Below are 14,278 nucleotides of genomic sequence, written 5' to 3' on the forward strand. Positions count from 1 at the left end.
GCACAACGTTCGGCTTGAAGCAGGTTTGAAGGGTAACCATGCACGACAGAGAAGATGGGTTTAGAGCCCCATTTACACCTAAAACAAAAAGCGATTCTAGTCTGTTCCTATTATAGTGGTCTGAGGTTCAGATCAAAGTGCCGCATTCATCCACAACATAAAAAATCATAGACCCTACACGACTGGCGTTTGTAAAAGTCAGTTTTAAACCATAATTACTACACCTCTTTATCTTCTCGGCAAGAACATGCAGTGCTGCAATCCAACGTGAGGACCTCTCACCAACTTTCAGATCACTTCACATTGGGAACGTTGGTGAGAGTTCTACTAATATAATTCAGACTGAGGCAAAAAATATAGCCTTTCTGAGTTGAAATCCGAGGTTTAAATCCTGATATCTGAAAATTCCCAATCAACCCAGATTACATTGAATAAAAAATAAGTCTAACAAACAATTTATGATTTTTCAGTCCCGAAACTTGCTATTATCCATACACTGTATACAAAGCTAAATACACGGTGATTGGTGTATCGCACTCCTTGACTGAGTGGGTCGGAAAAAAAATAGGTAGACTCACTTGTCATAAATCGATTTATAAATCCACAAAGGCACTGTGACAACTAAAGCAGTCCCTTTACAGACTATTTTTCTTTAGAAATAAATAGGCTAAAACAATACTGAATGACAGGCAGTCCAAGGTATGCGAAACCATAAGCGAGCGCGTACTCACGATGCTAGATTAACACACTATTTTACCTGCGCATTGAAGACGCACAGTAAAAAGACCAGTTTTCAACATTAATGCAGGAAATACAAAGCTAACAATTCAAAATTGTATAAAATGTAAGAAAACAAAAAACAGGCGACAGTCAGAGCATGCATGAACTTCGATTTACAATACCATTATTAAGTTCTTGCATTTTGGGGCTAATGAAGTCATAGAGACTAGAGTGGGCGAGTTTCATCACAGTTAGTATAATCAATGGCACCGTGATAATTCTGACTTTCACTTGAAACTGGACCAGAACAGTCTAGGTCGGACGAGTCGTCATCATCAATTCAAAGGCGACGTAACCAAATATACACCGTGAATTCATCTTAGATCGCACCGAGTTGAACAATCATGTCTGTCATTGTAGAATGTAGACCTTTACGCTGTTTGACCGACTATTGAAGTATAACCCACATAGGTGATATTTCATTGACCTACATGGAAATGCTTGTAAATACTTTTTGCAAGTAGTAGTAGCTCAGACCACTCTAGTATTTTAGTGGTCTGAGGTAGTAGTAAGAGTTTTTGCTAACGTTTACATGCTAGCGTAGTTGTACATGTACGTATACATGTCAGTTCGTATGTACATGTACATTAAATGTAGCTCTCATCATATCATACACTGTACATGTGTGTAACCCTTTTCTTTTGCACCCTCCCCCTCCGCCTTCATGTGGTCAAACACAGACAACTAACTAACTAAATAGTGTTACTGTTAGTTTTCTGTGGGTCAAACAATTAGTGTACACGCCTTGAATCACATGCAGGCGAGATAGATTTGAATATTCATTTGTTTACTGCCCGGTTATGGGGGTGAACTCATGAATATATTCTGAACTAAATGCAAATGTATTCAAATCACTTCCGACTCGCAATCTGAACTATTTTTCAGATCGAGTATAATCCGATTAGACAGGCGCTAATGGGAAAGTACAGAAACGTCCACCTCATCAGCATAAAAGTACAGAATTGAACTCAATCTGAACTATAGTACGGAAAGTGTCGTAAACTGTACTATTTTTTCTACTAGTGATTGTCATGTAGTCTCAAATCTGAATGGAACCATGTGGTGTGATGTCTTTGTGTATATTTGTCTGTATGAAAAAATAACTGCAATCAAGCACTGAATTTAAAAATGAACAATAAATAAATAAATAAATAGACCTGCTAAACTCTTGTGTAAAATACAATTATATGTAATTCGACTGGGGTTATGAAAATATTTTCTAAAGATGCAAATTTTGATGCAACAAAAATTTACAAAATAGAATAAAAACTAGAAGTCTGTGTAAATCTTCAGTTTGTCTTTTATGTAATTCAATCTCTTAAGTTCATAAGGAGGACAAGTTTGTACTTAGTATTTCATAGATTGCGTAGTCATGTAGGCACAAACAAAAGGCACAGTAACCTGATGACAGAATCCTTGACTGCCACATATTATGTGCATCAAATACAAATTTGAACATAAAAAGAGCTACTTAATGTATTATACCCAACGTGTGTAATTTGGTAATAATGATCTGTTTTTGAAATATACGTGTCCTTCATACCTAACCATCCAAAGTCCATTTTATTGTTTTTATCATTCACAATAAAGTGTGTTTATACAACATTGTAACCAGAGTATCTGTTTTCAGCTCAGTGGCAAATTTGATGTTTATAGTATCACTTATTTTGTGTATATCAAATGTCCAAAGTTTGTGACCTTGTAAAATAGCAAGGTGTTGAATACACTATAAACTCTGTATGGCCAAGAAAAACAACTACGTATATTCTCACAATTGGTCCACTCATCCGTTATACATTCAAGGTATTGGTACTTGCATTTGAAACAGATATGTAACATTATAAGCGAATCCTGTATCGCAATGTACATGGTATATAAGAGAGGAGAAAAGAAAGTAACGAAGCAAAATTAATTTAGTGGCTTTTTTGCAGCCGCAGTAACTGTGGTCATATTGAAATAGATTGTGTCGCCTTTACAAATTGGAACAAAAAGGTTAAGAGGGTTTCTGTTAAGGTTGTGTATTACAGACTGTAATGACCTCTTTGTATTCAATGAAGTGCTTTTGCTGTATTGTAGTGATGCTTATCTACCATGTCAGCTATGACCTTTAGTTGTTTTGTAATTGTACCTGTGTGTGGATGCACCAAGCTTGAAGGCATTGAACTCTGGGGGGATCTAGGCATGTTGACTCTTTTGGAGCTCATTGAAATTGAGAGTCACTTATTTGGTCATGTCTTTGTGTTTAAAGACTTTAACCCCAATGCAGGGCATTACGTGTAATAACAATCAATTGAGATGTTATTAGTATTAATTACTAGGTGGTTTAATGTGTTTGATAGAAGTCGGTCCCACATCAATACTTGGGTCTCTTGATCATGAATACAGACACAAGTGCTCTGTATTTTACGCATCACTTTTGTTTGTGTCTCTAGAACGATGCTCCGAAGGTAATGAGGACATGTTATCAGTCTATTAAGAGAAAAGGGGAAGTCATTCAAGTACGAGATTGCGTTCTACTCAAGTCTGGCCCAAGGAAGACGGATTTGCCGTATGTGGCCAAGGTATCTGCTCTATGGTTAGACCCAGAGGAAGGTAAGGGTACTGCTAACACTGCTGATTTCTTGACTTTTATTTGATAATTTTAAAAGTAGTCATACCTACAGACATTATTTTATGTGTGTTTGTCTCACACAGCTAGAAGAATAGGCCTAGACTAAATAATGTCAATGATTTTGAGAACATTCAAATTGTTGACAGAAATATTTGTGCCTAAATTTGTCTATTTATAAAAGCATGAATCAGTGTTACTATTTATGTAGAGTCAAATCTCGGCAATAAAATTGCAAATAAAAGATTTCATGAAAAACTCAACAAGCCAAGTTGTGTGTGTTTTAACAGAAAATATGGAATTTATATATTACCATATGTCACAACAATATATGTGTACATCTTTGGACATATAATGCACTAAAAATAAACAAGAAAGTGTTCTCACAGTTACAGCCCAGACATTACCAAACACTAATCATTCTATTTTAGCTCTTAATACTTTCTCTTCAACAGTGTCTTCCAATGTTGATTATATTAACATTATTTTGAGAGTGGATACTCAAAATTTAAAAAACAAGAACAGAAAGCAAGGCAACAGAATTTATATATTTTTATAAGGAAAGTTTGCGAAATAAAACGTTAGACCAGATGAAATGAGACTATAGTTGATTGAGTGATTTATCATGTTTGATTGTTAAAAAGTTATTTCTGAATCATTAGATTATTTTTTCATCCATTTCAGGGGAAATCATGGCCAGTTTATTATGGTATTACAGACCTGAGCACATAGAAGGTGGAAGACGCCCACATCACCATGAGGTAATTATATCAATTAAGCCTGTCTGGCATCATGTTACAGGAAATGAGTCAGTCGTGCTACCAGTATATATCTTCAAAAAACAATCAACTGTATAATGTAGGCTATGAAGTTATTTTTGTCAAAATGTAGAAAAAATAATTTTGCAATTACATACAGTTTTAGTACAGATTATGTTTTTATATATAGACATAGCAAATGAACAACAATGAGTCAAGCTGTTTCACACTGGCTGTGTAAGGCCACAGGTAATTTTGTTGTTGTTGTTGTTGTTGTTGTTGTTGTTGTTGTTGTTGTTATTATCATACATTATCTGTTACTAAATTTATCTAATCTTTGTTATCTTGTAGGCTGAGTTATTTGCCTGCAAACACAAAGATTATAACAGTGTTGCTACAATCGAAGACAAATGCTATGTCCTGACATTAGCTGAATATAACAGGTAAGATATATCAAACACCCAATTATTACGAGGTCAGAGTTCTGGACTATGTTACATTTAGGATTTTATCTGAAGCATCTAGTGTAAAATTCTACTGAAATCAATGACGATATTGTAGTTTCAGTTTTGTAACACTCCCTCTGGTTCATTTCACTAGGATATTTAATGAAACTAGTGCAAGGTGGATTTTTCCCAGAAGCGGACATTTTTGGAAAGTCCGTGGAAGTCCTGGAATGTTTCCCTACTCTCTCAGTACTTAAAATAGAATATTACCACTTATTTGTCAAAATAATAAGCACTCAATTTCTTGGTCAAAACCACGACTTCCATCTACTTGTCTGTGGATGTGCATGAGTAAAAATTTATCTCTTTAAACTGTTATATTTTGAACCTGTGGGTGAAATGCTATAACTGGTACTGTGAATTACTTGCATGATTGTCAAATATAGAATCTGATATTATTCAGAGTAGTATATCACCATGGAAAAGGACAAGCTAGAGACAGTTGCAAATAAAATCTGATATATATATAATCTTACAAACAATTGTAGATGACCGGTCACCCACCCCCTAGTACTTTGGACAACACAAAAATATGAATTATCCAGTTAATTATTAAGTTAAAAATGAAATTAACATAAATCACAATTGAACCCCCCCCCCCCCCCCCCCCCCCCCAAAATAAAAAAAAAAAATCACCCACCCACCCACCACAAAAATGTGATGTCATGAGATTTGGATATATTTGCTACCATAGCAGTTATAATGAAATCAACATTTTAATAAAAAAATAAATAAAATGAAACTGATGCTATGAAGATGTTACTACCAGTAGATTTGCTATGTTACACATATGCAACTTTTTTTAACAGCATATGCTGTGAAGTTGGCTTGTTGATTCAAGTGATTGATTAAAACACGGGGACACGTTGAGTTTTGTATAAAAAAGGATCCATCATGTGATTTTGTTTTACTTGAAATAAACCACAATGCAACATATGTTTGACAGTGTTGTATATGTCATATATAGCAAGTTTGTAAAATGACAGATTGTCTGTACCTACAGTGACAGTTGTGAACACACCGACTGGTTTTGTGTGTCATTGTGTGAACAGGTTGACAGTAATGTCTGTAAATGTATAGTGAAGTGAATAAACAAGTATTGGTTCAACTGAAACCATCTGACTTCAAATTTCGCCATGCTTGACGACAAAAATTGCAATACTGTTGCTTAGCCTACCTTTCTCATCTGGCATAACAAAAATCGTACTAACATCACTACACATACATTTCATCTTTCAGCTCAGCAAAACATTTTGCCAATAAAAACTTTTCTAAATTTCATTATCTGGCTCATCAAAATTCTTACAGTATATTTATAGGTACAACAAATCCAAGCATACACTTGAATGTATATTTACATAGACCCAGTCACAAAGGTGTTACATAGACCCAGACACAAAGGTGTACATGTATACTGACATATGTCATGCTAACACAGACACACAGACAGACAGACAGACAGACATAGACGTACCCATGTAGACAAGTACACAGCCAAACACACACACATACATACATGATAGACACACATTGACAAGTACAGAAACACACATGTAGACAAGCACAGCACACACAGACAGACAGACAAGCACACATGTGCACACACTGTAGACACATTGACAAACATGGAAACACACGTAGACAAGTACACAGCCAAGCACACACACACACACACACATGTACATGCACATATACCTTCATGCACCTCGTGCAATAGATAATACATCATAGCTGATTTATCTTAATAAGTATAAAATAAATATTTATAATATATTGTGATGCCAATTTTAACAGCTATTAGTATGACTATAAAATTACATTCGTGTACAATCTTTCTTTCAGACACTGTAGAAAGGTAAAGATGGTACAAGAAGGAGTTAATCCTGGCATACCACTAGTCCCATCGTGTGAAGAAGAATACCCACGAACAGATAGAATACCATCACCCTATGTTGACAAAGACCTCATCTATTTTTGTCGGCATGTCTACGATTACAGACAGAAAAGAATTTTGAAGAACCCTTCCTAAAACCCCAACCGACCTGGTCAGGTTATTACATCAACTCAGTGCTGTAGATTGATGATAGATTGTCAAACTTTGATCAGGAGAAATTATGTACATGTAGTGATTGATTTGTTTTATTTGTACAATAATAATCCTAGCTTACTGTGTGATAAGTGATAAATTGCTGGTACATATTATTAACAGATATACTGTGAAAGACTGCTAGAAATCTATTTTAGCAGGAGCAACTTTTCTGTGAAAATGCATTCCAGTGTACTGTTGGTTATACTTGATGTATGTGTGCTTGTTAAACTGTAGTATCTCTGTGTTATAGTTTACAGACTAGATATTCGAACACGACCCGCAGTGATTCATGCATACTACACACTTTCGTAAGAATGAAGGTGTAACAGAGATTTCACCCTGTTAATACACCACTGTGTTATTGTCTTGTTGCTTAGATACTGACTCATTTCAACAAAATAATTACACGTAAACAAACAGAAAGACATCTGAGTCAGCATTACGATAAATTCAGACCAACATGTCCTTTTTGTTTGGCCAAATTCGTGAACTTGAAAAATACAATCCAATGGTAAAAAAGTATGTCACGCTAACCAGAAAGCTTCCTTTGAATATCAAATTATAGAGAAAACTGGAAATCAAACCAGTAATTTCTGTTTACTTCCGTGTTACTAGTGCCCTTAATCTTAAGGTCTACAAGGAAGTTATCCTGTAGGGCTGTCACCAGAGATTGGAAGTGTTTACTGGAGGTGCCAGTTTATCAGAAATAACTCTTAGCTGAACTAATACTTTAGTGATTCTGAAGTTGAAATGACGAATGTATACTTGCTGTAAAGTCATACAGAATTCATTCAAAGCATCTGACTCTTTTAATTGAGAATGTACATTTTGCATAAAAATAGAATTTGCTATGATTTGTGTAATACATCTGTTTTTCATTATGCTTTCGATATTTTGAAGCAAGTAGTACCCTCTGCCATTGCTGAAAATAGATCTGATGACGTATAGGTATGTGCTACTGTAACATTCACTTGCATTTACTTCAAAAGTGAAGAACAGTACAAAAAAACAAAACGGATCCACTTATCTGTAGTATTTACATGGCCATGTGTTGTGTTGAACTTGAGACAATAATCCCAGAGGTATGTGTAATGTACAATTTGGTTGAAAAGTAGGTTGAAAAAGAATTTATATGTATACTTCCCTTCTTCAGGAAAGTTACAACAAATTTGTACATTTTCTAATGATTCATTAGTGAATCAAACAGTATTTATACGAAGGCCCACTTGGTCTATATTTTTTTCTAAAACTTTTAGGGAAAAAATGGACTTGTCAAATTTGTACATTTCATACAAGTGTCATAATATGCTAATTATGTGGGGGGAAATGAATCTAGTCAAATGATTAAATACATTGTGTATTTCATCAGAATGTTCCTTTATATAAATAGGAATTAAAGTCAGGCCCAAAATTATGAAAATATGATCAGTAAATGTCATAAAACAATACCTTATAATGATAGCCTTATACTGAGAAGATCCTTGTTAAACTCATGCAGATATATGACAATGTCCCAATGAAATATTAATTTTTCAGTAAAAACATACAATTTAACTGCATTTAGAAGTAACATCTGGTTACCAATACCTAGGAAATATGTTAATGAATTAAAAGAACATTTTAGTTGATTCATTTCACTCAAGTTGATCATACTTGGACATGGTCAAACATTAAATGTTGACAATGTAAACTCACCTGTAACATGGCCTAATACAGTAGCTACTTTGGAAACAATTCACAAATTTGTAAATCATATCAATAGATGTAATAATTTGAATAAAGCACTTAACCACACAGCTCAAATGGGCTTGACAATAATTACCCCTGACATTGACATGTAACGAGCACAACTCACTGCCTTAAAAGAATACTTTCACAACTCCCTGGGAAGCATACACAGGTATATCAGCCTCTGTAGGATTAATTAGCAACCTCTGTACTATCAGATCTCCCATTATACAGCTGGGTTGAATGAGACACAATCATGGTTCAAATCACAATCCTGAGCAGGTCGCTCAAAACATTTGACCATCTTATTAACTCCAGTTCAAAGGGATACCCTTTTGTTAACAACTATTTAGATTGAAAAAAGCCTCTCCTAGTCATGTTTGAAATGGGATTCAAACTTTTTTTCAATTTTTTAAATAACAAATCAGGAGGTACTTCTCTTGCTGAATTTTGTGTTTTAGTCTTCATCAATGACCAATTGATAGATCCAGTAGTTGTGCCTTCTAGTTTTCCATCCTCAATAATCCATAGAATTCAGCATCATATTTCATGATGCCATTTGCCCCCCCCCCCAAATTATAAAGATTGTATAATTTGAATTTAAATACAATCATCCAGGATTTCAATAGGGACTTGCAAACCCGCCATGTTGAATGTTGCATCATGAGAAATGTGATAATAAATGCTTATCAATTAGTATTATGAACAATATTGTTCTATTGTTTGTAACCACAAATGATCAATTCATAGTCACCCTGACCATTGTGGGAGGTTTATTTTATCGGTAGCGCCAGATTAGGTAATACGATAACCTCAGATAATCCCATAGTTCTTTGCATCTGAGCATGCTCAGTCTGGATTGCAAGTTCCCCATTCTTCCATTCCAATTTGGCTTGCATACATTTATCATTTATCAGCAAACTGGAAACAATAACGTCATCATTACTTATACCGATAGTATTAGAAGAAAATAATACCTTAACTGCAATATTTTCAGAGCCCCCACCCCTTTTAAAAATCTACCCCAAGATATGTATAAATACTTAATGTTAGACCCTCAATAAGGAAAACCAGATTTTACACTAACAGATGAATTTTTCTTGAAGTTATGGTCAAAGTCATATTCCCGAGAGAAAAAAATTAAAAATATATACATTATATGAGTAAACGGATTTCCATTTTACTACAGATTTTGAAACTGCTCGTATTAACACTGTAACGTCTAAAAATTGTTTCAAAATCTATTGTCCATTTTAAGATCATCAGTGAAAAAACCTTGTTGAATATATTTTAATGCCAATTACATTTTGCATGTATTTGTGAGTAAAAAAAATGAATAAAATTACTATAATTCTAGTCTATTTCATTATGTAGATTTCAAAACTAGATATCGTAACAAATGAATTTGTGTCTATTTTAAACCCTAAAGATAAACCAGTTTTGTAAATAGAAGTCGTAAAGTTAATATAAAGAGTTATATAGTTGTTATTTGTGTTGATACGTGACGTTGTTCACCATTTTTTATTTATTTTCCAGAATTTCCTTTCCATAGAAACAGTGGATAATTTTATTTTTTGCCTGTATTTTTTAGAGAAATATGTGTCTGTTTTGTACTTTTCTCTGAAGATCATTGTGCGTTTCTCTGACAGTCTGCCTCTTTCTCAGGGAGACTACTTAAAATTGTATGCAAATATGCAGGTTCTATGTGTAAATTTAAGAAGAAATGGAACAAAAAAAATAAGAATGAAATTGACAAAAAAAATGAAATTGAGCATCAGCATTTTTTTTTCTGCATAAAATTTCTGTAAATACTATTGAAAAGTATTAGTTGATGATCATGGATGCAGCGACAGCCTTAAATTTTAGCATTGTTTTCTAATAAATGTTCTCTGAGAATTGTAACGCTGACATAAAAAAAAAGAAATGATAATGATTATAAGTTTTAAATAAGTTGTCATAATCAGTGTCGTCATAGAAACAAAGCGGGGTCTGTCTCTTTTTAGAACATCAAGAAAGTTTGGTTTTCTTCCCAGAAAAAGAAAAATGAAGGAAAGACTTGTATATTTTCATTACACTGTTAATTTATCTTCATTAATACTCTTAAGATTAGAGTAATATTATATTAAGTTGGTTGCCATGGTAAAGAGTCATGACCAATTTATCCCTTAATTGTGATTTGTTGTAATAAAAACCTCATGATCAGAGTTGTCATAGCCTGTTTATGAACAGTGGCAGACTCTTATTATGAATCTCGAGTGACCTCTAGCAGCGTCTAGTAATCAGGCTAAGAAGGCTAAGAGTATTGTGTAGAGTGTTTGTTTAAAAAGCAAAGAAGGATTACCATCAAAGTAAGAATGTTGAGGATACACTGATGTAGTGAAGAGTGTGTTATAAAAATACTGCTGCCATTTCACATCTTCATAACTTGTATTTACTATATAATTTTTGACAAGCAAAACAGAAACAAACTGCAAGTGACTAGTAATATATTAGAGTATCAATAGATATTGAATACATATATGGTTACACTCATGGTAGAATGGTTCCGACTTCCAGTGTACATTTTGGGTGTGTCTTTATTACAGGCTGATAATATTGAAATCCCCAGGGCACTGCTACCATGATCCATGTGTGTAACTGACTGCATGCTGCAATAATACATGTAGCATAGTTTGTGTATGTATTGGCTTGTCCAAACTAAAGTATCCGCAGTCTTATTTCCAGCAGAGAGGGTTTCACCATATGACACTTTACTCCATGAATGTAACTTCCTATAGAATATTTCTTTCACTCACATTCCCTCAAGCAACACTGTTAGAAAGAGCTTATATTACATGTATATAATTATAACTCTCCAAATTTATTGTCATTTCACAACATATTTGACATGTCTTCGTATGAGTATTTTTGTAAAAAAAAAAATGTTCTCTGTCCTGCACTGATAAGCAATGCCATCTATGTGTTCTCCAAACATCTCATGTGTTGCAGCGTTGAGTCCTCAAGTGCCTTTTGAAGTTTGTGTGTTGTAATGAGAAAGATGACACCACTCACCTCACAATCACTATAGATATATATAATTCAATATGGCTAATAAGTTTTCAAACTACAGGTGATTTCTTAAAAGTAGTGGTGATGTGTTGTAAAGTAAACTTGCAGCGAACTGCAGGCTCCAACCATAGAGAATGTTTCTTCAAATTTGTTTCATTTCCACTGTGCTTTGTCAATATTTACAGATTCACCAGATTATAAAATCAGTGTATATTACAAGACATGTAATGTGTAAGCAATATTGTAGAACAGTTCTGTACTGTATGGTAAAAAAATTTAGGTCACTTTCCGGTGTGCAGAAGTGGCTTGCAGTTCATGTCAGAATTAAATTCGTGTTGAAATTATGAAAGAGAAAAAAAAAGAATATTGTAAATGAATTTTATGATATTCAGTTTTTGAGACAGATATCAAATTAAAATGCTGAAAAGTAGAATATGACAGATTTCAAATGTGATGCATAGTTTGTATATTTCAGTCTGCTAGTCCTGTCGGTTTTTACACAGAATTGTATTTAATCTTGGAAGTGATCATAGTTGTTTGTCAATGTCTTTTTGTGATGTTGTTCTTCGTAAGAATCATTTATTTTTAAATACTGTGGTTGGTTTTTAAATATTGTTTGTAATACCTCTTGGAGTGAAATACTCAAAAGACATGCAATGGATTTGAGAAAATTGATGTTAATGTTTTACTATCCACATACATTGTATGTAGAATGCTAGTAATAATGATGGTGTGTAATTACACAACAGTATTTTTGTCCAGACATAGGTGTCATACCTACTTCAGGTATCCAATTTCTATGTCAGACATCCTGACTGCCATCAGTGCAGAAGGATAGGCACATGCTCTTGTTTAAAATTCACTGAGTGCCCAGAACAATGAATCTTTCAGGTCATTTCAAGTGGTATATGCTCTAAAAATCAACACTGTGTACATGATGTGCTTGTACCGATTCTGAAAGGCACCACTGACAACTGAACTTATGTTGACAAGATGACTACAGTACAAATGTAGCTAAGAGAACTTTTACAGGGTTGGTTCAAGGATGCCTACATATTTTCCATAGACTTTAACATCCCCCCCCCCCCCCCCCGAGTCCTAACTCGGGTGTCTTTAATTTGTGACAGTGTGAACATATTGACATATTGCAATGTTAGTTTATATGATGTGCTTCCTGATAACATGACTAGTTGGACAAAACCAGTTTTGATTTACACTTGGAATGCTTGAAAAAAATGACGATGAATAATTTACTATTTTAGACAGAAATACTGAATGTTGTAAAATGTAGATATATAAATTCTACTATTTTCCATTTCTTGCTATAACTTCTGTATATGTTAATATAGGAAGGTGCTATGTTTCATTGTTATTTAGTTCCCCACTGCCAGATTACTAATGATTTAGTCTACAACACTATTTCAAATAAAAAAAATGTATTGAAAACATGATATATCATTTAGTGTGACTGTGTGAGTGTCTTTTTAAGCATATATAGCCAAAGGTGGATGTTCTGTTTCATGAGTGTAGTTGTAATCCAATGCAGCTATTTTATCATTCTGTTCTTTTTTTCAACTTGTACTTGTTGAAGCATGATTCATTGCATAGTGATCAAACCCTGTCAGTATCCCACAAATATACAAATTGTTAACTAATGGCCATGGCCCTTGACATGTTTAATTGTATTGTTTAAACATGGTCATCAGGTCAAAGAACATAGTATATACATGTATGTATGTATGTATGTATGTATGTATGTATGTATGTATGTATGTATGTGTGTGTGTGTGTGTGTGTGTATGCGTGTGGATGGATTGATGTATGCATGCATGTCTGTCTGTCTGTCTGTCTGTCTGTCTTGTCTGTCTATATGCATGCATGCATTGCCTATGTATATGTGTGTTATGTACATGAATGTATACACCAGCAAGGCTTCTTTACAAGGTTTCAAAGATGAGGAAGACTTAATGACTGTTATTTTATCACCCCAAATCATATGTAAGTTGGTATCAGTAATCAATACAAGGGTACCAAAGGTAGAAATAAGTCTGACTGGACTTTCGGGAAGTTTAGTAATTGAACCCCGCCCCTCCATATGTTCAGAATATCACAGTGATGTTGGTAAAAATGATCGAACTAGCCCAAAATCAGAATAATTTGCTTCCACTCTGACTGTTTCTTTTACTCCAATTCATATATGGCTGAAATTTTGGCCCGATGATAAAATATATGGTTCATAGCTTCCCTCAGAATGTTTTAAGTGTCATTTCTCAGGTGCAGCCAAGGAGTCAATTTTCTGATTTTTTTTTTGAAAAGCAAAATAAATATTAATAGACTTTATAGTTTTATTTTTAGATTAAAGGGGAAAAGTAAAAGCTGTTCGGATATGCCCCCCCGAACTGCAATGTGCCACAAAATTCTCTCGTTATCCACAGCAAGTTAATGCCCACTAACAAAAATGTTTGTGTATCTCATCCCATATCGGAATATACTCCCGACTGTCCTCCCCCCTTATATTCAGCGTTAATGAATTTGAAGCAAGACTAAACATTCAAGAGAAGAATTTCTAAGAAATGTATGAGCTTAGAGAATGAGAAATCAATGTTACAAAGATGAAACTGGAAATAGATTAAATGAATAAGAAGTTAATATGTAGGGAATGTAAATCTGGCAACTTATACCAATTCGACACAAAATAATGAAAGAGGAAAACTTGTCAATGATGAAACAGTTAGAGGAATTAAAGAACCTGAGCTGCAAC

The 14,278-nt window shown here is 34.1% G+C and overlaps 1 protein-coding gene across 1 annotated transcript; it reads left to right on the forward strand.

Annotated features, from left to right (window-relative positions):
• Positions 1-2,641: 2,641 nt before the first annotated feature.
• On the forward strand, positions 2,642-6,908 carry LOC144444673 (bromo adjacent homology domain-containing 1 protein-like). The gene is made up of 5 exons (XM_078134183.1): positions 2,642-2,674; positions 3,213-3,372; positions 4,073-4,149; positions 4,498-4,589; positions 6,495-6,908. Exons 1-5 carry the CDS (start codon positions 2,642-2,644, stop codon positions 6,679-6,681), a joined length of 549 nt encoding a protein of 182 aa, XP_077990309.1. The 3' UTR covers positions 6,682-6,908.
• The last annotated feature ends 7,370 nt before the right edge of the window (positions 6,909-14,278 follow it).

Source organism: Glandiceps talaboti, chromosome 2, assembly GCF_964340395.1.
Source record: "Glandiceps talaboti chromosome 2, keGlaTala1.1, whole genome shotgun sequence".
Lineage (NCBI taxonomy): Eukaryota > Metazoa > Hemichordata > Enteropneusta > Spengelidae > Glandiceps > Glandiceps talaboti.